The 27,366-nt window shown below is 42.0% G+C and overlaps 1 protein-coding gene across 1 annotated transcript in view; it reads right to left on the reverse strand.

The window, feature by feature from the left end:
• Positions 1–4,371: 4,371 nt before the first annotated feature.
• The window catches only part of etnppl (ethanolamine-phosphate phospho-lyase), a 36,541-nt gene continuing 13,546 nt past the window's right edge, over positions 4,372–27,366 (reverse strand). The window contains exons 7-13 of the mRNA XM_029674843.2: positions 20,884–20,966; positions 20,336–20,561; positions 19,372–19,526; positions 12,991–13,080; positions 12,148–12,278; positions 11,917–11,987; positions 4,372–4,546 (exon numbers count right to left, since the gene is read on the reverse strand). Coding sequence (XP_029530703.1) covers positions 4,442–4,546; positions 11,917–11,987; positions 12,148–12,278; positions 12,991–13,080; positions 19,372–19,526; positions 20,336–20,561; positions 20,884–20,966 — 861 coding nt within the window. The 3' untranslated portion in view covers positions 4,372–4,441. The remainder of the gene's footprint in view (positions 4,547–11,916; positions 11,988–12,147; positions 12,279–12,990; positions 13,081–19,371; positions 19,527–20,335; positions 20,562–20,883; positions 20,967–27,366) is intronic.

The following is a 27,366-nucleotide window of genomic DNA, read 5'->3' on the forward strand; positions in this document are numbered from 1 at the left end:
AAAAGGTCATTCAGATAAACCAAATTCAACCTAGCTAATTTCCGATTTATACAAAAGTGTTTGACTACCGAGGTAGCAAACTGTCCTTCAAATCTATGATACTCCCCCACTTAACATACTGCTTGATTTGGGCCCAAGCTTGCTGTACAACATTAAAACCTATTCAGTCTGTCTACAAACAGCCTCTCAAAGTGCTTGATAGGAAGCCCAATAGCCATCATCATTGTTACATCTTCAGAAAGCATGAGCTCCTGAGTTGGGAAAATCTTGTGCAATACACCGACGCATGTCTTGTATTCAAGATCCTAAATGGCTGAGGCTGGTAACTAATGAACTTATCCTCTGCAGCAGAGGTAACTCTGGGTCTTATTTTCGTGTCGGTCCTCATGAGAGCCAGTTTCATCATATTGCTTGATGGTTTTTGCAACTGCACTTGAAGAAACGTTCAAACTTCTTGATATTTTCCGGATTTACTGACCTTTATGTCTTCAAGTAATGATGGACTGTCGTTTCTCTTTGCTTATTTGAGCTGTTCTTGCCATAATATTGACTTATCCCTATTTGGTATACCACTCCTACCTTGTCAAAACACAACTGATTGGCTCAAACACAATAAGAGGTAAAGAAATTCCACATTAACTTTTAACATGTTTGGTTACTACATGATTCCATATGTGTTATATCATAGTTTTGATGTCTTCACGATGTAGAAAATAGTAAAAATGAAGTAGGTGTGTCAGCTTTTGACTGGTACTGTGTTTTTTCCCCCTATATATGATTTTTTTTCTCTGTAATTTCTCTGTAATAAGTGCATGGAGATAATACACTTTGGCTGGATGTCCAAAAGGTGATGCTCTTTCCCTATCACAGCTCAAATTGAGAGAAGTGCATGGGGCAGAAGATCTGTGTTGAACTTGCCACTAATATAAACACAGATCTGGAAACCGATTTCCCTGCACAAAATCGTAGGTGCCAGCCAGTAAATTCTGTGAACAACCGCAATGATGTGTATTAATAAAAACAAGCAGCGGTGTTGCATTGACCACTAAATGTAACAGTTCAACAACACATAGGATCTAGGCCTGGTATTTGATGACATACCCATTAAAATAAGTGACTTGGAGTGCATTTACCACTAGACCTGTGTCTATTTCTAAAGTGCTAGAAACAGTAATTTATGATCAGATACTGTTGAAGTCAGAAGTTTACATACACTTAGGTTGGAGTCATTAAAACTCATTTTTCAACCACTCCACAAATTTCTTGTTAACAAACTATAGTTTTGGCAAGTCGGTTAGGACATCTACATCTAGTCATTTTTCCAACAATTGTTTACAGACAGATTATTTCACTTATAATTCACTGTATCACAATTCCAGTGGGTCAGAAGTTTACATACACTAAGTTGACTGTGACTTTAAACAGCTTGGAAAATTCCAGAAAATGATGTCATGGCTTTAGAAGCTTCTGATAGGCTAATTGACATTTGAGTCAATTGAAGGTGTACCTGTGGATGTATTTCAAGGGCTACCTTCAAACTCAGTGCCTCGTTGCTTGACATCATGGGAAAATCAAAAGAAATCAGCCAAGACCTCCGAAAAATAATTGTAGACCTCCACAAGTCTGGTTCATCCTTGGGAGCAATTTCCAAACGACTGAAGGTACCAAGTTCATCTGTACAAACAATAGTACGCAAGTATAAATACCATGGGACCACGCAGCCATCATACCGCTCAGGACGGAGATGCATTCTGTCTCCTAGAGATGAACGTGCTTTGGTGCAAAAAGTGCAAATCAATCCCAGAACAACAGCAAAGGACCTTGTGAAGATGCTGGAGGAAACAGGTACAAAATTATCTATATCCACAGTAAAACAAGCCCTATATTTTTGGCCATAATGACCATCATTATGTTTGGAGGAAAAAGGGGGATGCTTGCCAGCCGAAGAACACCATCCCAACCGTGAAGCACGGGTGGCAGCATCATGTTGTGGGGGTGCTTTGCTGCAGGAGGGACTGGTGCACTTCACAAAATATATGGCATCATGAGGCAGGAAAACTATGTGGATATATTGAAGCTGACATCAGATGAACAGATGAACGTGGTACCTTCAGGCGTTTGGAAATTGCTCCCAAGGATGAACCAGACTTATTTTTCTGATGTCTTGGCTGATATTTTTTTATTTTCCCATGATGTCAAGCAAAGAGGCACTGAGTTTGAAGGTCGGCCTTGAAATACATCCACAGGTACACCTCCAATTGACTCAAATTATGTAAATTAGCCTAACAAAACCTAAAGCCATGACATCATTTTCTGGAATTTTCCAAGCTGTTTAATGGCACAGTCAACTTAGTGTATGTAAACCACTGGAATTGTGATACAGTGAACACATCTAAACAATTGTTGGAAAAATTACTTGTGTCATGCTCAAAGTAATGTCCTAACCGACTTGCCAAAACTATAGTTTGTTAACAAGAAATTTGTGGAGTGGTTGAAAAACAAGTTTTAATGACTCCAACCTAAGTGTATGTTAACTTCTGAATTCAACTGTAGTTAGTTTTACTATATTCTACATTGTAGAATTATAGTGAAGACATCAACACTATGAAATAACACATATTGAATAATGTAGCAACCAAAAAAGTGTTAAACAAATCACAATATATTCAATATTCTTCAAAGTAGCCACCCTTTGCCTTGATGACCACTTTGCACACTCTTGGCTAATTGAGGTAAAACAGTAATTCTGCTCATACATTATACATGTATGAACTACACATTGACACATCCAGCCCAAAGCAGGAAATTAAAAAGTACTAACTAGTTGCCAAAGTTCTGGAGCATGTCTTTAAAGAGAGATTTGTATCTATCTCTCTTTACACTACACAAGTATCTCTCCTGGACCTAGTTTGTCATCAAAGTTATGTAGTGCAAAGAGGCCCTAAATGTGATCTATCACATCACTAGACAAAGTCATCTAGGACTGGGCCATGGTGTTTCTGGTCATTTTGCAGAAGGCTGACCTGGGCTGTCATAGGAACATTTAATTTACAGTCTGTAAGAACTTGTAAAATATACAAAAGTGGGAACAAAAAAGAACCCTGGGAGAATCTTCACCAAAGACAAAAACAATATTTTAGGACAAATATCCCCTACACTTCAGTGTTGCATTGACCAAACTTTAGCATATTGGGCAATAGGAACCTGATGTAACTTAACTTGCTGAGTCTCAAATAGCCCCGTCCCATTTAATAGCCAGCCAATTTCACATTTCAGCAAATAAATACCAGTTTCAAATTAACGCTGGATCTAAAGGTTACCATGAATTGTTTGAGGTTTAATGTTTGATATGTTAACATTAAATAATTCAGTAAATATACAAAAATTATGGCAATCATCCATTTTTATCAGCTGTAAGACACTGCTAGAGCTGAGAACTGCTTGCTAACTGGCAAGCACAAAAACTATTTTGGGAGTACAGACTACTAGAAATTGGCAGCTCGCCCTCTAGTAGTGAAAGTACGAACTGCCGGAAAGGCACAGTCGGAGGTCAATGATTATCCTGTCAAGGAAAAGTTGTATTTTATTTTATACAGGCATACTAAGACAAAAGAAATGTGACACCGTGTGCAAATTATAACATATTAGTACAAGAAAAGCTGGTATTAAACAATTAACTATACAAATGAGCAAAAGCTAAAATAGAAGCCTGTCTCTAATAAGCGCCTATTGTGTTCCGTGATTTAAGCAAATAAACACCTGGGCTATTAACTAAGTGTTTTTGGTACTTGTTCTTGCCACAATTAGCATAGCAGTGCACCATGTATTGTCCAAGGTTTCTGTGTAGCCAACTCTGCTCCTCAGCATTTTCTTTCAATGTACACAAGAGGCTGCTAGACACAAAGATAAACAATTCCGTTCCCTCTGTCTGCATTGTTTATTTGACATTTTTGTAGAACAACGCTTTCATTGAAGAACCTCTAAATGTGGGCAATAACATGACAATGGCCAATACTACTTTATAGTCTTTTCAGTAGGCATATTCTTTATATTTCATAATGATACTTTGAAAAAGTTAGCATTTGTAATCATTGTCATTTACTATTTAATATGAAGTCACAGTGAGGGATCAATGCATGACTCTAAAGACATCCTGGACATTAGCACATTAAGTTTGTTCCTCACTGTCAATATGGGTTTCTAGTTCATCTGCATTTGTCTGTATACAGAGGAACAGCAGGCCCTTATACATGCCTGGCCAAATTTCCAATCACATTTCAAAGTACCTGAGATTAGGATTATAACATCAATGTGTAACTAACATATTATAAATGCTTACAAAAAGTAATTATAGGTTTGAATGAATGCTTCCTTTATCCATTGAAACATGTAAGTGTGCAGGGCAGGTCTTATAAGACAGTAGCAAAACTCCACAAGTCCATTAAGGCCTCAGCCTTTTGTTTTGCTGAGAGGCATGCTGTTGAGACGTATCACGGCTATGGCCTATTCCATTTGAATGATGACATCCGTTTTCCTCAGGTTGAACCTTGTGATCAAATTAACATGATGAGAGCAATATGGATGAATCTGAAGGCAAAGAGTATGTGTAACATTTTGCTGCATTCTCAGTATCTTCATTCTCTCTCCTGGTTTCATATCCTTTAGCTCTTTCCCCTAGCACCCACCCTTTCAGTGTCCACCACAGGAGGCTTCTGAGGTGAGAAGGGCTCATAATAATGAACGGATCAAATGGAATGGCATCAAACACCTGGAAACCATGTGTTTGATATTGTTCCACTGATTACACTCCAGCCATTATCACGAGCTCGTTCTCCCCAATTAAGCTGCCACAAACTTACGCTGCCACAAACCTTCTGTGTCCACAGATCTGAAAAGATAATACTATACTATAATAATACCAGGTCCCTGTGGTGATGGAGAAGCACCTGAATGCTCCCACAGTAGTCATTCATGTTAGTAAAAGATTACTTCAGAGGGCTGATAGGCAGGTTAAAGGAGACAGGCAAGTGGGTTCTCATTTCCGGGCCGCTACCAAGAATAGGTCACGGAATGGAATGCTTTAGTCATCTCTTCTGCCTTAAATGCTACAATTTCTCAATGGATTTGGAGTACATTGACAATTTTGACCACTTTTGTGAGAAGCCCCAGTTTTAAAAGAGGGATGGCTTGCATTCAAATATGAAAAGGGCAAAATTTCTCTTATAAAATATTGACTCAAATACAGCCAAACCCCTGCTCAGGTAACTCATCTCATTCCCACTATTTCACAGCGTTATCATCGTACTGCTACAGATAACCATATTTCCAGGGGCATAGTCTGTAATAATCTTGTGACCACACATTTGTATTCCACTGTTCTTTAAATGTACCTTTATTTAGTTGAGAACAAATTCTTATTTAGAATGACGTCCTACCGGGTAACAGTGGGTTAACTGCCTGGTTCAGGGGCAGAACGACCGATTTTTACCTTGTCAGCTCGGGGATTCGAGCCAGCAATCTTTCAGTTACTGGCCCAACGCTCTAACCACTAGGCTACATGCCACCCTGTTACTGTTAGCCCAATCGGGAAACCGACTGTGGTAAACTCGTCTAGTGCTATTTTTTTTAAATATAACAAATGTGGATACCCCGACTGTTTTCGCAGAGGTCTTGGGCTGTTACATATCAACGTACGAAGTTTGATGTCAAAGGTTATTGTGAGGCTTGCGCAGCAAAAGCCCCAGCTTTAGTCTATGACATACTTCTTATTGAGGGGCTTTCACAGCAAAACCCCAGCTTCAATATTCAACATACTCCTTATTATTTAGCATGCTACTCCTCCTACACTGTTTCAGCTAGAAACGCCGTTCAAACTTTTAAAATGTGCAGAATGGTCTCACTCGGGTTGCTTGCATAAAATGTTTTGATTATCTTTTACTTTTTCTGTTCTACATTTGTTTGTCCTTTTTTGCTCCCCATTGTGACATCATCATTTCCAACTGCCATTCACTGTCAATGCAAAAATACATTTGACACAAATCATCGACTTTGACCACTTTTCCATAAAGACAGAGTGTATGACATATTGGTCTACTTCTGTTATTCAAATCTGAAATAATAACAGAAATATCTAGTACATATCTATAACAATATAGCTATTTTAGTAACCGTGTCAACAACATTTTCTGTAACTTTTTTGCAAACAACCAACATCTGACCACAACCACACAACGGACCACAACCAATTCTGACCATCAAGTGACCACAACCACGGTCGACCGATTATGATTTTTCAACGCTGATACCGATTTATTGGAGGACCAAAAAAAGCCAATACAGATTAATCGGCCGATTACAAAAAAAAAATATATATATATATATATATATATATATAAAAAGCATATATATTTAAAAAAATGTATTTGTAATATTGACAATTACAACAATACTGAATGAGCACTTATTTTAACTTAATATAATGCATCAATAAAATCAATTTAGCCTCAAATAAAAATGAAACATGTTCAATTTGGTTTAAATAACGCAAAAACAAAGTGTTGGAGAAGAAAGTAAAAGTGCAATATGTGCCTTGTAAGAAAGCTAACGTTTAAGTTCCTTGCTCAGAACATGAGAACATATGAAAGCTGGTGGTTCCTTTTAACATGAGTCTTCAATATTCCCAGGTAAGAAGTTTTAGGTTGTAGTTATTATAGAAATTATAGGACTATTTCTCTCTATACGATTTGTATTTCATATACCTTTGACTATTGGATGTTCTTCTAGGCACTTTAGTATTGCCAGTGTAACAGTATAGCTTCCATCCCTCTCCTCGCCGCTACCTGGGCTCGAACCAGGAACACATCGACAACAGCAACCCTCGAAGCAGCGTTACCCATGCAGAGCAAGGGGAACAACTACTCCAAGTCTCAGAGCGAGTAACGTTTGAAACGCTATTAGCGCGCACCCCGCACCCCCCTGCCTAATCTCGGCAGTTGATAGGCTTGAAGTCATAAACAGCTCACTGTTTGAAGCATTGCGAAAAGCTGCTGGCAAAACGCACGAAAGTGCTGTTTGAATGAATGCTTACGAGCTTGCTGGTGCCTACCATCGCTCAGTCAGACTGCTCTATCAAATCATAGACTTAATTATAACATAATAACACACAGAAATACGAGCCTTAGGTCATTAATATGGTCGAATCCGGAAACTATCATCTCGAAAACAAAACATTTATTCTTTCAGTGAAATATGGAACCATTCCATATTTTATCTAACGGGTGGCATCCATAAGTCTAAATATTCCTGTTACATTGCACAACCTTCAATGTTATGTCATAATTACGTAAAATTCTGGCAAATTACTTCGCAATGAGCCAGGCGGCCCAAACTGTTGCATATACCCTGACTCTGAGTACAATGAACGCAAGAGAAGTGACGCAATTTCACCTGGTTAATATAGCCTGCTAACCTGGATTTCTTTTAGCTAAATATGCAGGATTAAAAATACATACTTCTGTGTATTGATTTTAAGAAAGGCATTGATGTTTATGGTTAGGTACATGTTGGAGCAGCGACAGTCCTTTTTCGCGAATGCGCACTGCATCGATTATATGCAACGCAGGACACGCTAGATAAACTAGTAATATTATCAACCATGTGTAGTTATAACTAGTGATTATGATTGATTGATTGTTTTTTATAAGATAAGTTTAATGCTAGCTAGCAACTTACCTTGGCTTCTTACTGCATTCGCGTAACAGGCGGCCTCCTCGTGAGGGAGGTGGTTAGAGCATTGGACTAGTTAACTGTAAGGTTGCAAGATTGAATCTGTAACGGAATTCTTCGTCCTCCTCTGACGAGGAGTATGAAATGTCAGACCAATGCGCAGCGTGGTATGATGTTTATTAACTGAACAACAAAATACAAAATAACAACGTGAAATAAACGAAAACCGAAACAGTCCTGAAAAGTGTAGAAAAACACTAGACAGAAAATAATCACCCACAAAACACAGGTGGGAAAAGGCTACCTAAGTATGATTCTCAATCAGAGACAACGAACGACACCTGCCTCTGATTGAGAACCATACCAGGCCAAACACATAAACACAACATAGAGAAAAGAACATAGACTACCCACCCCAACTCACGCCCTGACCATACTAAAACAAGGGAGTTAACCCATCGTTCCTAGGCCATCATTGAAAATAAGAATGTGTTCTTAACACACTTGCCTAGTTAAATATAGGTGTAAAAAAAAAAACGGCATCCAAAAATACCGATTTCCGATTGTTATGAAAACTTGAATTCGGCCCTAATTAACCGGCCATTCCGATTAGTCGGTCAACCTCTACCACTGACCAATCATCTACTGACCACAACAACTGACCCCATCCACACAATATCTGACCACAACTACACAATTGCTGACCACATCTAGTGATCACAACCACGTAACTACTGACCACATAAACAACTGCTGTCCACACATCTAACTACTGACCACAACCACACAACTTTTGGCCACAACCACAAAACTAATCACCACAACTACTGACAAAAAATAATGACTACAACTAATGACCACAAAAACACAACTGCTGATCACAACTACTGACCACAACCACACAACTACTGACCACTACTACTAACCACAGCTACTGACAAAAAAATAACGACTACAACTAATGATCCCAAAAACACAACCGCTGACCACAACTACTGACCACAACAACATGGCTGACCACAGCCATGACTACATGGAACTCTATTCCACATCAAGTAACTGACGCAAGCATTAACATTTTATTTAAAAAATTAATAAAAAAACACCTTATGGAACAACACAAACATTGGCACAGACACATGCATACACACACACACACACGATAACATACACACTATACATACACATGGATTTAGTACAGTAGATATGTGGTATCGGTGGAGTAGTGGCCTAAGGGCACACAGTGTGTTGTGAAATCTGTGAATGTATTGTAATGTTTTTAAAATTGTATAAACTGCCTTAATTTTGCTGGACCCTAGGAAGAGTAGCTGCTGCTTTGGAAGCAGCTAATGGGGATCCATAATAAATACAAACACAAACTTCTGCTATGGTCTGCACTAGCTCTGGTCCAGCGCTGGTCCTGGGAGTAGCTAGCTAGTAACCACAACCACATATTGTCTGACAACAACCACAACTACAAACCACACCACACAACTTCTGACACAACCACACAACTACTAACCACAACCACACAACTACTGATCACAAACACACTACTGCTAACCACATCTAGTGTCCACAACTACAGACCACAACCACACAACTTCTGACCACACAACTATTGACAACTCAACTGCTGACCACAACTACTGACCACAACTAAACAACATCTGAACACAACCACACAACTGTTGACCAAAACCACACAACTACTGACAACAACCACACAATTTCTGACCACAACCACACAACTGCTTCCCACATTTAGTCGACCATACACACACAACTACTGACCACAACCACAGCCACCCGGAAAGATGATGAAACTGAGGAATATTTCTTGTTGTAATATAAAGCCCATTTGTGGCTGATTGGCTGAGCCTGGCTCCCAGTGGGTGGGCCTGGTGCCCCTGCGCAGTCACGTGAAATTCATAGATTAGGGACAAATATATATATTTAAATTGACAGATTTTCTTCTATGAACTGTAACTCAGTAAAATCATAAAAAGTGTTGCATGTTGCATTTATATTTTTGTGCGTTTATATTTTTTTAATATATATAGATATATACAGTCGTGGCCAAAAGTTTTGAGAACGACACAAATATAAATTTTCACAAAGTCTGTTGCCTCAGTTTGTAAAGGAACATCTGACAAAAATATCTAAAGACACTGAAGCAGCAAACTTTGTGGAAATTAATATTTGTGTCATTCTCAAAACTTTTGGCCACGACTGTACACTACCATTCAAAAGTTTAGGGTCACTTAGAAATGTCCTTGTTTTTGAAAGAAAATAACATCTTTTGTCCATTACATTAACATAAAATTGATCAGAAATAAGTGTAGACATTGTTAATGTTGTAAATGCAGACGACACACAATTAATCTTCTCCTTTCCCCCTTCTGATGACCAGGTGGCGAATCGCATCTCTGCATGTCTGGCAGACATATCAGTGTGGATGACGGATCACCACCTCAAGCTGAACCTCGGCAAGACGGAGCTGCTCTTCCTCCCGGGGAAGGACTGCCCGTTCCATGATCTCGCCATCACGGTTGACAACTCCATTGTGTCCTCCTCCCAGAGCGCTAAGAACCTTGGCGTGATCCTGGACAACACCCTGTCGTTCTCAACTAACATCAAGGCGGTGGCCCGTTCTTGTAGGTTCATGCTCTACAACATCCGCAGAGTACGACCCTGCCTCACACAGGAAGCAGCGCAGGTCCTAATCCAGGCACTTGTCATCTCCCGTCTGGATTACTGCAACTCGCTGTTGGCTGGGCTCCCTGCCTGTGCCATTAAACCCCTACAACTCATCCAGAACGCCGCAGCCCGTCTGGTGTTCAACCTTCCCAAGTTCTCTCACGTCACCCCGCTCCTCCGCTCTCTCCACTGGCTTCCAGTTGAAGCTCGCATCCGCTACAAGACCATGGTGCTTGCCTACGGAGCTGTGAGGGGAACGGCACCTCAGTACCTCCAGGCTCTGATCAGGCCCTACACCCAAACAAGGGCACTGCGTTCATCCACCTCTGGCCTGCTCGCCTCCCTACCACTGAGGAAGTACAATTCCCACGCAGCCCAGTCAAAACTGTTCGCTGCTCTGGCCCCCCAATGGTGGAACAAACTCCCTCACGACGCCCGGACAGCGGAGTCAATCACCACCTTCCGGAGACACCTGAAACCCCACCTCTTTCAGGAATACCTAGGATAGGATAAAGTAATCCTTCTCACCCCCCTTAAAAGATTTAGATGCACTATTGTAAAGTGGCTGTTCCACTGGATGTCTTAAGGTGAACGCACCAATTTGTAAGTCGCTCTGGATAAGAGCGTCTGCTAAATTACTTAAATGTTAAATGTTAAAAATGTAAATTATTATTTTAGTTGGAAACGGCAGATTTGTAATTGGAATATCTACATAGGCATACAGAGGCCCATTATCAGCAATCTCCTGTGTTCAACGGCACGTTGTGTTAGCTAATCCAAGTTTATAATTTTAAAAGGCTAATTGATCATTATATGCAATAATTTTCTCCAATTTGTCACAAAAATGCGGTGACGTGGGAAAAAGTTTCATGTTTGGCTTGATTGAACCAAATTATGTGGTAACTGGGCAGTGATTGGTTAAAATTGCGAGCCTTCGCATAATATGCAGGAAATTGTTAATTTTGAAAAACAATTGGCGATCGCAGAATCCTAGAAGCACATGACACCCTGGTGTGTGGTAAGTCCTTCATATAAATGCATCATTATGGTGAATTTCCACTGAGGATTTACCCTGGTGTTTTACTAAAAAGGCTCAGACTTTTGTATTTCCACTTCCACTGCCCGGCTCCAGAGAGTGACTCACTGGGCCATGGCCTCCGATGACTTGCTCTGACTAGGAACCAAGGCGAGGCCACTAGTACTTTTCAGCCAGCATTTAAATAACAATGGCTAACTGTGCACATGGTTTAACACCTTCCACAATTAACACCTTCTCACAGAGCAACTGTATTGATGATGCAGAGTTCATTGGTTCTGCTCTTCTCAAGTCCTAAGTGTCAGCCCTAGCTATGGAAACTCAGTTCTAAAACAATATCACAAGACATTAACATAATCAGTGGCGACACACTGGTACTGCTAAAATTAGATCTGTGAATGCCAAAGAGATTGAGGGGAAGGAGCTAGGGCCTATATGACCTGTGCCAGACTTACATTTCTCTTATTGCTTCCATTCTCTGTATGTACTGTGGAGGGCATTTGTAACCCCAACGCCTTCTCAATGTCTGTAAAAAAAAAAATAATACTCATAATAAAACTTCTTGCCATGGTACCACAGTGACATGACACTACAAGCATTTTGAATAATGGACAAGAGAAAGAAGAATGTGGTTTCTCCTACTTTCCAGACAACAGCTCACAAACTCAGAGGGGCATTAAGAGTACCTGTGAGAATCTGGTCAATCTTTTCCACGACCATGTCGGCGTCCTCCTCAGAGAAGCACATGGGTGGTTTGAACTTGAGGACATTGCGATGAGGACCATCTGCACTTAGTAGGATGTGTTGTTCCTTCAGTCTGGGGAAACATAGTTTGGAACTCCATATTTGTCCTAATGAAACAAGCATACTGCAATATCTGTTCTGGGTCTACAAGTCTCTTCTGGATCAATTACAATTAAGATTTTCAAGAGAAGATATGTTTCTTCACTTGAGGCCAACCCCCAAGTGCTGAACTATAGTTTAGGTTACTATAGTACAGCCACGTTTACACTGGGGTTGAGACAATGGCTGTCAATGACGAGTATGCCAAAACATTTACATAACCGTTGTGTTAACACTACAACTAGGAGGTGCCCAACGATTTTTGGTCTTAATATGCTCATATAACTGCACTTAGTTCATGTGTGCTTCTGCATTGCTCAATTTATAAACTTTTATTGAGATCATTACAATACGACACATCACCGGTATCATGTGATGTTTGAAACCTAAACCAACATGGGCCTCAAAAATACTCACAGAACTTGATCCTAAAAAAATAAGTCGGAATCCATGGCAAATTGTGAATTAAAAACCTTATACTTGATTTGAAAATGTGCTATTTGATTTAACATGATTCTAATTGATAAAACATGTTTCTATGTGTGATTTACACGGCTTGATAAATGTGCAGACATTTTATAAACTGTGTTTAATCTCATTTTAAGAACTGACCATATGCTAAAATGCCGTATAAAAACTAAGTACGTTTTATAAATGTCTAAAAATGGCCTAAATGAGTCACTCACTTGTAAATGATGTCCTGAGCTTCCGCTGTAGCAGGGGTCAGTTTCACCCGATCTCTCACAAGCTCCGCCCCAACAAACAGGCCACGACCCCTATCAGACATTACATCATCACAGTCTGAACCCTGACACACACACAGAGCTTTTGTGAACCTCTGTCATGTTGAACGTTACCAGCTGCATTTCTAAGAATCCTCTATAGGTTTCAGGGTAATTTGACACTGGATATGTACATTGGCATATTGTAGTGGTGAGTGAATGGCACCAACTAGAAAAATGCAACTGATATAAGTATGGACTTTTCCTAAAGGAGCCTAAAACCTACTCAACCCGTTTGAATACAATGGGAAGCCTATCTACCGTTGATTGCACATCAGCATGCTAAGTTGAGAGCCTGTGAGAAGGGTTTTGTGCATGCAGTAGTTGTCAAGTTAGCATTTTTACATAATGGGAAGGATAACAGGACGGATCAATCGATATCACAATATGCCTTGCCATGTCAAATTATTGATATTGGTGCCCATCACTACTAGTGGTAAAAGCATTGGTATTGTGTATATTTGTATATAGATCAGTGGTTTCTTCAGTGTGCACAAAATGTTTTGTAATTACTTAAGTCAAATTATTCAGTGTAAATTTACAGCTATTACTTGCCTAATACTTTACAATACCATATTGGAAAAATTCTGACTAAAAACATTATTGATGTTGTATATCTGCAAATACCGAAACACAACTGTGACACCCAAATACATGATCAATGGTCAATGTGTAGAGCTCTAAGCTATTGCAATATTAGGGAGTCAGTATCAGGCTCAGATGATAAGTCTCTCTCCCCCTTAGTTAAGTGAGTAGACCTACTTGATATTTCTTGCCAGTGGATGTTTTTCCCTGTGTGTGTCAAATCAAATCAAATCAAATGTTATTGGTCACATACACATATGTAGCATATGTTATTGTGGGTGTAGTATAATGCTTGTGTTCCTGGCTCTAATAGTGCAGTAATATCTAACAATACACACAAATCACAAAGTAAAATAATGGAATTAAGAAATAGAGAAATATTAGGACGTGCAATGTCGGCGTCCGGAGTATGAATACATACACTACCGTTCAAAAGTTTGGGGCCACTTAGAAATGTCCTTGTTTTTGAAAGCACATTTTTTGTCCATTAACATAACAAATATCAAATTGATCAGAAATACAGTGTTGACATTTTTCATGTTGTAAATGACTATTGTAGCTGGAAACAGCAGATTTTTTATGGAAAATCTACATAGGCGTTACAGAGGCCCATTATCCGCAACCATCACTCCTGTGTTCCAATGGCACATTGTGTTAGCTAATCCAAGTTTATCGTTTTAAAAGGCTAATTGATCATTAGAAAACCCCTTTGCAATTATTTTAGCACAGCTGAAAACTGTTGTTCTGATTAAAGAAGCATTAAAACTAGCCTTCTTTAGCATTTGTGGGTTCAATTACAGTCTCAAAATGGCCAGAAACAAAGAACTTTCTTCTGAAACTCATCAGTCTATTAGATTTTAGATTCTTCAAAGTAGCCACCTTTTGCTTTGATGACAGCTTTGCACACTCTTGGCATTCTCTCAACCAGCTTCATGAGGAATGCTTTTCCAACAGTCTTGAAGTTCCCACATATGCTGAGCACTTGTTGGCTGCTTTTCCTGCGGTCCAACTCATCCTAAAACCATCTCAATTGGTTTGAGGTCGGTTGATTGTGGAGGCCAGGCCATCTGATGCAGCACTCCATCACTCTCCTGGTGTGTTTTGGGTCATTGTCCTGTTGAAAAACAAATGATAGTCCCACTAAGCGCAAACCAGGTGGGATGGCTTATCGCTTACCGCCCCAATAGGTCCACAGATGATGCAATCACCATCACACTGCAAACTGCCCTAACCCATCTGGACAAGAGTAATACCTATGTAAGAATGCTGTTCATTGACTACAGCTCAGCATTCAAAACCATAGTACCCTCCAAACTCATCATTAAGCTTGAGACCCTGGGTCTCGACCCTGCCCTGTGCATTTGGATCCTGGACTTTCTGACGGGCCGCCTCCAGGTGGAAGTTAGGAAACAACATCTCTACCCCGCTGATCCTCAAGAATGGGGCCCCACAAGGGTGCGTTCTCAGCCTTCTCCTGTACTCCCTGTTCACCCATGACTGCATGGTCATGCACGCCTCCAACTCAATCATCAAGTTTGCGGACAACACTACAGTGGTAGGCTTGATTACCAAAAACAACGAGACAGCCTACAGGGGAGGAGGTGAGGGCCCTCGGAGTGTCAGGAAAGTAATCTCTCTCACTCAACGAAACAAAGGAGATGATCATGGACTTCAGGAAACAGCAGAGGGAGCACCCCCCTATCCACATCGACGGAACAGTAGTGGAGAAGGTGGAAAGTGTAAGTTCCTCGGCGTACACATCAAGGACAAACTGAAATGGTGCAGACCGCACTACCCTCTGGAGAGCCTTGCGGTTGAGGGCGGTGCAGTTGCCATACCAGGCGGGGATACAGCCCGACAGGATGCTCTCAATTGTGTATCTGTCGATGTTTGTGAGGGTTTAGGTGAAAAGACAAATTTCTTCAGCCTTCTGAAGTTGAGGTGTGATGGTGTGGGGGTGCTTTGTTTTAAATTCAAGGCACACTTATCAAATCAAATTTGACCATACACATGGTTAGCAGATGTTAATGCGAGTGTAGTGAAATGCTTGTGCTTCTAGTTCCGACAGTGCAGTAATATCTAACAAGTAATCTAACAAATTCACAACGACTACGACTACCACAATGTATGGTGATGGAATAAGAATATGCACATATAAATATATGGATGCGCGATGGTGGTGCGGCATAGGCAAGATGCAAAAGATGGTATGAAATACAGTATATACAGTGGGGCAAAAAAGTATTTAGTCAGCCACCAATTGTGCAAGTTCTCCCACTTAAAAAGATGAGAGAGGCCTGTAATTTTCACCATAGGTACACTTCAACTATGACAGACAAAATGAGGGAAAACAATCCAGAAAATCACATTGTAGGATTTTTAATGAATTTATTTGCAAATGATGGTGGAAAATAGGTATTTGGTCACCTACAAACAAGCAAGATGTCTGGCTCTCACAGACCTGTAACTTCTTCTTTAAGAGGCTCCTCTGTCCTCCACTCGTTACCTGTATTAATGGCACCTGTTTGAACTTGTTATCAGTATAAAAGACACCTGTCCACAACCTCAAACAGTCACACTCCAAACTCCACTATGGCCAAGACCAAAGACCTGTCAAAGGACACCAGAAACAAAATTGTAGACGTGCACCAGGCTGTGAAGACTGAATCTGCAATAGGTAAGCAGCTTGTTTGAAGAAATCAAATGTGGGAGCAATTATTAGGAAATGGAAGACATACAAGACCACTGATAATTTCCCTCGATCTGGGGCTCCACGCAAGATCTCACCCCGTGGGGTCAAAATGATCACAAGAACGGTGAGCAAAAATCCCAGAACCACACAGGGGGACCTAGTGAATGACCTGCAGAGAGCTGGGACCAAAGTAACAAAGCCTATCATCAGTAACACACTACGCCGCCAGGGACTCAAATCCTGCAGTGCCAGATGTGTCCCCCTGCTTAAGCCAGTACATGTCCAGGCCCGTCTGAAGTTTGCTAGAGAGCATTTGGATGATCCAGAAGAAGATTGGGAGAATGTTATATGATCAGATGAAACCAAAATATAACTTTTTGGTAAAAACTAAACTCGTCATGTTTGGAGGACAAAGAATGCTAAGTTAGGGCCTCCCGGGTGGTGCAGTGGTCAGCTGTGCCATCAGAGACTCTAGGTTCGCGCCCAGGCTCTGCCGTAACCGGCCGCGACCGGGAGGTCCGTGGGGCAACGCACAATTGGCCTAGCGTCGCCCGGGTTAGGGAGGGCTTGGCCGGTAGGGATGTCCTTGTCTCATCACGCACCAGCGACTTCTGTGGTGGGCCGGGCGCAGTGCGCGCTAACTAAGGTTGCCAGGTGCAGTGTTTCCTCAAACACATTGGTGCGCCTGGCTTCCGGGTTGGAAGCGCGCTGTGTTAAGAAGCAGTGCGGCTTGGTTGGGTTGTGTATCGGAGGACGCATGACTTTCAACCTTAGTCTCTCCCGAGCCCGTACGGGAGTTGTAGCGATGAGACAAGATAGTAGCTACTAAAAACAATTGGATACCATGAAATTGGGGAGAAAAGGGGGTAAAATAAAAAATAAAATAAAAACACAATAAAAAAGAATGCTGAGTTGCATCCAAAGAACACCATACCTACTGTGAAGCATGGGGGTGGAAACATCATGCTTTGGGGCTGTTTTTCTGCAAAGGGACCAGGACGACTGATCCGTGTATGAATGAATGGGGCCATGTGTCGTGAGATTTTGAGTGATTTTGAGTGAAAACCTGCTTCCATCAGCAAGGGCATTGAAGATGAAACGTGGCTGGGTCTTTCAGCATGACAATGATCCCAAACACACCATTATTAAATCCATTTTTTAAAGTGGCCAGTGATTTTAGTCTGTATGTTGGCAGCAGCCTCTCTATGTTAGTGATGGCTGTTTAATGGTCTGATGGCCTTGAGATAGAAGCTGTTTTTCAGTCTCTCGGTCCCAGCTTTGATGCACCTGTGTTGACCTCACCTTCTGGATGATAGCGAGGTGAACAGGCAGTTGCTCGGGTGGTTGTTGTCCTTGATGATGATTGTCCTTCCTGTGACATCGGGTCCTGGAGGGCATGTAGTTTGCCGCCCGGTGATGCGTTGTGCAGACCGCACTACCCTCTGGAGAGCCTTGCGGATGAGGGCGGTGCAGTTGCCGTACCAGGCTGACCATAAGGACCCTGGGACTAAACACCTCCTCTCTGAAACTGGATCCTGGACTTCCTGACGAGCCGCACCCAGGTTGTAAGGGTAGGTAACAACACATCCACCACGCTGATCCTCAACACAGGGGCCCCTCAGAGGTGCGTGCTTAGTCCCCCCCTGTACACCCTGTTCACTCATGACTGCACAGCCAGGCACGATTCAAACACCATCATTAAGTTTGCCGATGACACAGTGGAGACAGCCTATAGGGAGGAGGTCAGAGACCTGGCCGTGTGGTGCCAGGACAGCAACCTCTCCCTCAATGTGAGCAAGACAAAGGAGATGATTGTCGACTACAGGAAAAGGAGGACCAAGCATGCCCCCATTCTCATCGACGGGGCTGTAGTGGAGCAGGTTGACAGCTTCAAGTTCCTTGGTGTCCACATCACCAACAAACTAACATGGTCCAAGCACACCAAGACAGCCGTGAAGAGGGCATGACAAAACCTATTCCCCCTCAGGATACTGAAAAGATTTGGCATGGGTCCTCAGATCCTCCAAAGGTTCTACAGCTGCACCATGGAAAGCATCCTGATTGGTTGCATCACTGCCTGGTATGGCAACTGCTCAGCCTCCGACCGCCAGGCACTACAGAGGGTAGCTTTCCGCCATCCAGGACCTCTATACCAGGCGGTGTCAGAGGAAGGCCCTAAAAATGATCAAAGACTCCAGCCACCCTAGTCATAGACTGTTCTCTCTGCTACCGCACTGCAAGCGGTACCGGAGCACCAAGTCTAGGTGCACAAGGCTTCTAAATCAGCTTCTACCCCCAAGGCATAAGACTCCTGAACATCTAATTGAATGGCTACCCAGACTATTTTCATTGCCACCCCCCACACACCTTTTACACTGATGCTACTCTCTGTTATTATCTATGCATAGTCACTTTAATAACTCTACCTACATGTACATATTACCTCGACTACATTAACTCTGTACCGGTACCCTCTTTGTATAGTCTCGCTATTGTTATTTTACTGCTGCTCTTTAACTAATTGTTACTTTCAATTTCTTATTCTTATTCATATTTTTTTAACTGCATTGCTGGTTAGGGGCTTGTAAGTAAGCATTTCACTTTAAGGTCTACACCTGATTTGAAATACATAGGGCAGCAGCCTCTAAGGTCCAGGGATGAGTAACCGGATGGTAGCCAACTAGTGATAGTGACTAAGTTCAGGGCAGGGTACTGGGTGGAAGCCGGCTAGTGATGGCTATTTAATAGTCTGATGGCCTTGCGATAGAAGCTGTTTTTCAGTCCGTTGGTCCCAGCTTTGATGCATCTGTACTGATCTTCTGGACGATAGAGGGGTCAGGCCGTGGTTCAGGTGGCTGATGTTCTTGATGATCTTCTTGGCTTTCCTGTGACAGTGGGTGCCGAAGATGTCCAGGGCTGGCAGTGTGGTGATGCGTTGTGCTGACCGCAACACCCTCTGGAAAGCCCTGCAGTTATGGACGGTGCAGTGTGTGCGTGTGTGTGTGTACCTGATATCCCCCACTAGTGGATGCTTCTCTTTCTGCTGCTCCAGCAGTCGCATCAGGTAGCCCCCCACTCGCAGCGCGTTGCCTTGGAGATCCTCTTTCTCAATCACGTCCAGGACAGCAAGGCCGATGGCACAGGACACAGGGTTACCGCCAAACTGGGAAATCCAAGTTGCAGAAAAAAGTCAGGTCATGTACAACTGGAAGACAAATCTGCTGGGAATTGGCCAAATTTGCTAAATTTCACCTATTTACATTTATACTGAGTATATAAAACATTAAGGTCACCTGCTCTTTCCATGACATAGACTGACCAGGTGAATCAAGGTGACAGCTATGATACCTTATTGGCTTGTTAAATCCAATTCAATCAGTGTTGTTGAAGGGGAGGAGAAAGGTCAAATAAGGATTTTTAAGCCTTGAAATAATTGAGACATGGATTGTGTATGTGTGTCATTCAGAGGGTGAATGGGAAAGACAAAATATTTAGGTGCCTTTGAACAGGGTAGTGTCAAGAACTGCAACACTGCTGGGTTTTTCACGCCTAACAGTTTCCTGTGTGTATCAAGAATGGTCCACCACCCAAAGGACAACCAGCCAACTTGACACAACTATGGGAAGCATTGGAGTCAACATGGGCCAACATCCTTGTGGAATGCTTTCGACACCTTGTAGTGTCCATGCCCCAATGAATTGAGGCTGTTCTGAGGGCCAAGGGGGGGAGCAACTCAATATTAGGAATGTGTTATATATTAGAAATACACTCAGTGTATTTACAATTAGTTAGCTTCACTCTTTTGCTGGCTACAAAACACTCCTTCCTTCTTGCCTCCAAGCATGAAGGAAGGAGTGTTTGGTAGGTAGCAAGTGTGAAGCTAACTAATTGTAAATACAGTGTACAAACATTAGGAACAGTTAAGTTAACGTTTGACAGTTTATGTAACCACTTGGTTGCTAATCCTCTTACCGTGTTGAAGTACTCCATGCCAGAGTTCTTGAAGGCCTCTGCTACCTCTCTTGTGGTGACCACACATGACATGGGGTGCCCGTTGCCGATGGGTTTGCCCATGGTGACAATGTCAGGCACAAAGTCTTCTCCCTGTAGCTGGAAGGCCCAGAAGTGGGTGCCAACACGGCCAAATCCCACCTGCACCTCGTCAGCGATGAATAGGCCACCAGCCTGGTGAACATGTCTGTGGGGGAGAGGAACAGTGCACTGGTATGGAAGTACTCGTGCACACACACACTGCTGCAATTTGTCAGCTACAAAACAACAAATGTATTTACTTGCAACACAAAAATAAATCAAATTAAAAGTTGCCTCTTGTGCTCTTTCATAAATAACAATAATGTAAATGTTAGCCAATTACCACCAAAAAGTTATAAGATTGCCAATCAGATCACAATGCATCTTATAACACCCAATTTCAGTGTGGCGATGGGCCAATCACAATCCAAAAATAGCAGTTGTAAATGGGGTCTTATAGTGAGTAAATGCAGTCTCTTGGTACATACTGTGCCACTTTCTGGAAGTAGCCTGCAGGGGGAATGACTTGCCCACCACAACTCTGCAGCGACTCTGCAATAAAAGCAGCAACCTGCACAAGAGAAGAGCACATCAGACCCAACACCATGTCTCCCCTTATGTCAACACCCACAGATAGGGGAAAGACTTGTCCCAGGTAGTGTCCCAGGTCTATGAACCTGTGAATTCCTCTCTCCCCTTTTTCATAACAGTGGAGTCTCACTTTTTGGCTAACATTTAGCCACTCCCAGCCAGGAAGAAAACAATCTCACTACGCCTTAAAGCACAATAGCAACAAGATGAAAAAGATATGGTTAAAGGCATAAGATGAGACTGCATCATACAGAAAAAGGTCCGTTAGGCTGGCTTGTCTTCTGGGAGAACTGCATTGTAAATCCATCCATTTCCATCTCTTTGCCTTCTAGGGCGGCCATCACTTCCATCTTGCTACTGAACTGGGAATGACTGATGTCAGAAAGTAAAGATGGGACCTTCCATTGGATTTGGCTGTGGATCTCCCAGGTTTTTCCTGGAACAGAGGGTTAAGCCAGCCAGTGTCATTGGCCCTGGGAAGCCCCACAAGAGCGCCTGTAAAACAGTGTAACCAGGGGACAGGCAGATCTGTGAAGTTCCTCTATGCAGCCCATTCTCGTCCCTGACCTGAGAGTGGGAGAAACAGCAAGAGAAGAGATAGGAATGACGGGGGAAAAAGAAGGAGGGGTGGAAGATACAATTGTTATTGCCTGTGTTGGGGGGGAAAAACTGGCAAAAACAGGCAACTTCCTTTGTGTATGGGCAGTGCTTGATTTCGGCAGGAGCTCACCAGAACTGAGCACCTCAAATGTTCTACATTGTGTGATGGGTAAATAGTTCTTTCATGTAAAGAAAATTAACACTGGACTACAAAACATTAGAATAACTTAGAAGTACAGTCCAGATTTGAAGACCACATCTTGCAGACATCCTGTACAAGTACCTAAAGCCTAGACAGACTGCCATCTACTGTAGATAAATGTGACCCGTTTCAAGAAACTCTGTGTATGTCTCACATCACTACTTCACAGGAGAGGCATATAAATATGTTTTTTGGCAGAAATGCCTTATGGAACATGTGAACTTTTATGTGCCTTAATAACAAACTTGTATGCCATCTATAAATACAAAATACAATTGTTAAATAAAGAGCCTAGTTGGTTTAGCCATGGAAAAATACAGGAACCCTCCCGCTAGCCATGATTGGCTGAGATAATGGATGGGCTGGACATGCTGAGAGATGTTCGGATTGGTCTGCTATGTAACGTGCTTCTGTCTATAACATGAGCTGCTCAGTATGTGTGGATAATTCTGTCTATCGCTGATTTTTTTTTAAAGATATCATGAAAAACTGAAAAAGTTTTGCTACTGCTCTCAACATTGCTGCCTTGAAGTTAATAGCACTATCAATAAAGCACAGTGGGAAAACATTGTGGTGGACTACTTTCTGGAGGATGATCGTGCCATGCTGACTCTCTCTGAAAATGAATCAGACAATGAGTAAATCCCTGATTTAGGTAAAAACATTTTCATTGAACCAGACATATTTAAACAGGTAAATATACACAAGGCTGCGGGGCCAGACGGATTACCAGGACGTGTGCTCCGGACATGTGCTGAGCAACTGGCAGGTGTCTTCACTGACATTTTCAACATGTCCCTGATTGAGTCTGTAATACCAACATGTTTCAAGCAGACCACCATAGTCCTTGTGCCCAAGAACACAAAGGCAACCAGCCTAAATGACTACAGACCTGTAGCACTCACGTCTGTAGCCATGAAGTGCTTTGAAAGGCTGGTCATGGCTCACATCAACACCATTATCCCAGAAACCCTAGACCCACTCCAATTTGCACACCGCCCAAACAGATCCACAGATGATGCAATCTCTACTGCACTCCACACTGCCCTTTCCCACCTGGACAAAAGGAACACTTATGTGAGAATGCTATTCATTGATTACAGCTCAGCGTTCAACACCATAGTACCCTCAAAGCTCATCACTAAGCTAAGGATCCTGGGACTAAACACCTCCCTCTGCAACTGGATCCTGGACTTCCTGACGGGCCGCTCCCAGGTGGTGAGGGTAGGTAGCAAAACATCTGCCACGCTGATCCTCAACACTGGAGCTCCCCAGGGGTGCGTGCTTAGGCCCCTCCTGTACTCCCTGTTCACCCACGACTGTATGGCCACATGACTCCAACACCATCATTAAGTTTGCAGACGACACAACAGTGGTATGCCTGATCACGGACAACGACGAGACAGCCTAAGCCTAATAGGGAGGAAGTCAGAGACAACCTATCCCTCAACGTAACCAAGACTAAGGAGATTATTATGGACTACAGGAAAAGGAGGACCGAGCACGCCCCCATTCTCATCGATGTGGCTGTAGTGGAGCAGGTTGGGAGCTTCAAGTTCCTTGGTGTCCACATCATCAACAAACTAGAATGGTCCAAACACACCAAGACAGTCGTGAAGAGGACACGACAATGTCTATTCCCCCTCAGGAAACTAAAAATATTTGGCATGGGTCCTGAGCTCCTCAAAAGGTTCTACAGCTGCAACATCGAGAGCATTCTGACTGGTTGCATCACTGCCTGGTACGGCAATTGCTCGGCCTCTGACCGCAAGGCACTACAGAGGGTAGTGCGTACAGCCCAGTACATCACTGGGGCTAAGCTGCCTGCCATCCAGGACCTCTACACCAGGTGGTGTCAGAGGAAGGCCCTAAAAATTGTCGAAGACCTCAGCCACCCCAGTCATAGACTGTTCTCTCTACTACCGCATGGCAAGCGGTACCGGAGTGCCAAGTCTAGGACAAAAGTCTTCTCAACAGTTTTTACCCCCAAGCCATAAGACTCCTGAAATGGTAATCAAATGGCTATTTGCATTGTGTGCTCCCCCCAACCCCTCTTTTTACGCTGCTGCTACTCTCTGTTTATCATATATGCATAGTCACTTTAACTATACATTCATGTACATACTACCTCAATTGGGCCAACCAAACAGTGCTCCCGCACATTGGCTAACTGGGCTATCTGCATTGTGTCCCACCCACCACACGCCAACCCCTCTTTTACACTACTGCTACTCTCTGTTCATCATATATGCATAGTCACTTTAACCATATCTACATGTACATACTACCTCAATCAGCCTGACTAACCGGTGTCTGTATGTAGCCTCGCTACTTCTATAGCCTCGCTACTGTATATAGCCTGTCTTTTTACTGTTGTTTTATTGTTCACCTAATACCTTTTTTGCACTATTGGTTGGAGCCTGTAAGTAAGCATTTCACTGTAAGGTGTATTCAGAGCAAGTGACAAATACATTTTGATTTGATTTGATTTGACATGGTAGAGTCGTCTGATGACAATGGTGGGGAAGAAACGGTGTCGTTGTCACGGAAGAAGTTGACCGAGTTTTGAAATCAGTGGAATGCCCAGTGGAAGCAGAGAGATGATTGCCAAATGCGGAGAGTTCACAAAGAGAACACAGAAAGAAGGCAGTTGTATAAAATACCTGTCTCCAGATTGCATCTTCAAACTAAGGGAAATCATGGCATCCATGACAGAGGTAGGAGCGTTCATCCATGTTTACAGGTAAGAATCTAGCTACATTTTCAGATATTATACGTTTCTAATTTAGTCAGAAAGTCGTTTTAATTGCAAGTTAAAGCGTACTGTTAACTAGCAAGCTAAAGTTAGTTGGCTGGCTCGCTATTCGAGGTTATGGTTCATTCTTTAGCGAGCTAGCTAGCTACATGTCTAAAGAAAAGACTCCACTATGCAAGTAACCATTTCACTGTACCGTTTACACCTTCTGTATCCTTTGCATGTGACAAATAAACTTCGATTTTATTTGATATAGTGTGTGTTTACCAGAGACGGTAATGGGATGAACAACATGACCTGCACCAAAGTCAGATTACGATATAGGCCAAGGACAAGATAAAGTTTATTTGTAGTACATATTTTTGCTACTACTTTCACAACTTTTAGTCTTGAAATCTTTGGTTGTTTACTACACTGTGAATCCTTAAAGAGAGGGTGTGAACAAAGCTGAATGAGTGTAGACAAAGAAGAGCTCTCCAGTAGGTGTACCAAAACATTCGAAAGTGGGGTAACAAGTTTAGCAACTTTCAAAGAATAATTACTTTCTCATTGTTCCTCAACTGCAGTGTATGATATACCATTTTCTAGCTCGGAGTCTCTACTTTTATCCAATGTAAAAAACACAATTTCAAATTTTGCTACATAGGCCCGAATCCAGGTAGTGTGTCACAAATGTGACCCGATTCAGGTAGTGTGTCACAAATATGACCCGATTCAGGAAACTTGGTGTATGTCACAAGTCACAACTTCACAGGAGAGCCGTTTGAACGTAAAAAATGTTTTGGGTGAAAATGCGTTTTTTGGCAGAAATGCCTTCTGGAACATGTGAACTTCCATGTGCCTTAATGAATTACAAACTTGTATGCCATCTGTAAATACGAATACAATTGCTAAATTGCAAGCCTTATTGGTTAAACCACAGAAAAAGTTGCAACCTTCCCACTAGCCATGATTGACTGAGATAATGAGTGGGCTGGACATACCGAGAGAGGAGTTCGAATTGGTCTGCCATATTCAAGGCTTCTGTCTATTTGAGCTCGTCAATCTGTGTTGGTAATCCTGTTGAACACTGCTTTTTTTAGCTGTGTTCGTTAGCTGGCTCGCTCGTTAGCTAACGTTAGGTGACGTGTGATCTTATAAACGTTGTTTACCTAGCTTGGTTCATTGTTTACCTAGCTAGCTATATGTCTTAAGCTAAATTGTACTGTTCGTTAGCTAGCTAACGTTAGCTGGCTGGCTCCCTAGCGGAGGTTATTATTCGTTTCCCAGAGCTGTTTGCTTTTCTAGTTTGAGCCTAATGTTAGGCATTGTTGGAACTTTGTTCATTGTTGTTTAACACCTCTTGAAGCTAGGGGGCACTATTTTTATGTTTGGAAAAATAACGTTCCCAAAGTAAACGGCCTATTTCTCAGGACCAGATGCTAGAACATGCATATAATTGACGGATTAGGATAGAAAACTCTAAAGTTTCCAAAACTGTCAAAATATTGTCTGTGAGTATAACAGAACTGATATTGCAGGCGAAACCCTGAGGAAAATCCAATCAGGAAGTGCCTCTTATTTTGAAACCCTTCTGTTCCTATGCATGTCTATCCTCCATTTAAAGCGATATCAACCAGATCCCGTTTTCTCTGGCTTCCCTAAGGTGTCAACATTCTTTAGACATAGTTTCAGGCTTTTATTTTGAAAAATGAACGTGAAAGATCACATTGCGTAAGTGAATAGGTGGGGGCTCTCAGAGTGAGTTTTTGCTCTACAGAGTAAAGCCTCCATTGTTCCTCCCGCTGTTATTGAAAAACCTACACACTCGGTTGATATATTATCAAATATATATTTTAAAAACTACCCGAGGAATGATTATAAGAAACGTTTGACATGTTTCTGTGGACATTATGAAGACTATTTGGAATTTTCGTCTGCGTTGTTGTGACCGCTCTTTCCTGTGGATTTCTGAACATAACGCGACAAACAAACGTCGGTATTTTGGGTATAAAAATAATCTTTATGGAACAAAAGGAACATTTGTTGTGTAACTGGGAGTCTCGTGAGTGAAAACATCCGAAGATCATCAAAGGTAAACGGTTAATTTGATTGCTTTTCTGATTTTTGTGATAAAGCTTCCTGATGCTAAGTGTACATAATGCTATGCTAGGCTATCGATAAACTTACACAAACTCTTGGATTGCTTTCGCTGTAAAGCAGACGACAGGTGGATTAACAAAAGGCTAAACTGTGTTTTGCAATATTGCACTTGTGATTTCATGAATATTTTTTAGTAATATTATTTGCTATTCAGCAGTTGCTGACGAAAATGATTCCGTGACAGGGATGGGTAGCGTCAAGAAGTTAACTAGCTAACGTTAGCTGGCTGGCTTGTTAGCTAACGTTAGGTGACATCTGTGATCTTAAACGTTGTTTACCTAGCCTGGGTCATTGTTTACCTAGCTAGCTATATGTCTTAAGCTAAACGGTACTGTTAGTTAGCTAGCTAACGTTAGCTGCCTGGCTCCCTCACGGAGGTTATTATTCGTTTCCCAGAGCTGTTTGCTTTTCTAGTTAGAGCCTAATGTTAGGCATTGTTGGAACTTTGTTCATTGTTGTTTAACTAGCTAACGTTAGCTGGCTGGCTTGTTAGCTAACGTTATGTGACGTGTGTACAACACCTGTTGAATATCAGTAAACGTAAAAAAAAGAGTAATGAAATTGTTTCCAGCAGTGCCGGTTAGGCTGTTTTCATGTTATCCAGATGTAAACAAATCATCGGTCAGTGTGTCAAGTGTGCACTCCGAAAGGGAAACAAGATGGGTGGGGCTAAAGCTTAAG

This window comes from Oncorhynchus nerka, linkage group LG12 (assembly GCF_034236695.1).
Source record: "Oncorhynchus nerka isolate Pitt River linkage group LG12, Oner_Uvic_2.0, whole genome shotgun sequence".
In the NCBI taxonomy this organism is placed as follows: domain Eukaryota; kingdom Metazoa; phylum Chordata; class Actinopteri; order Salmoniformes; family Salmonidae; genus Oncorhynchus; species Oncorhynchus nerka.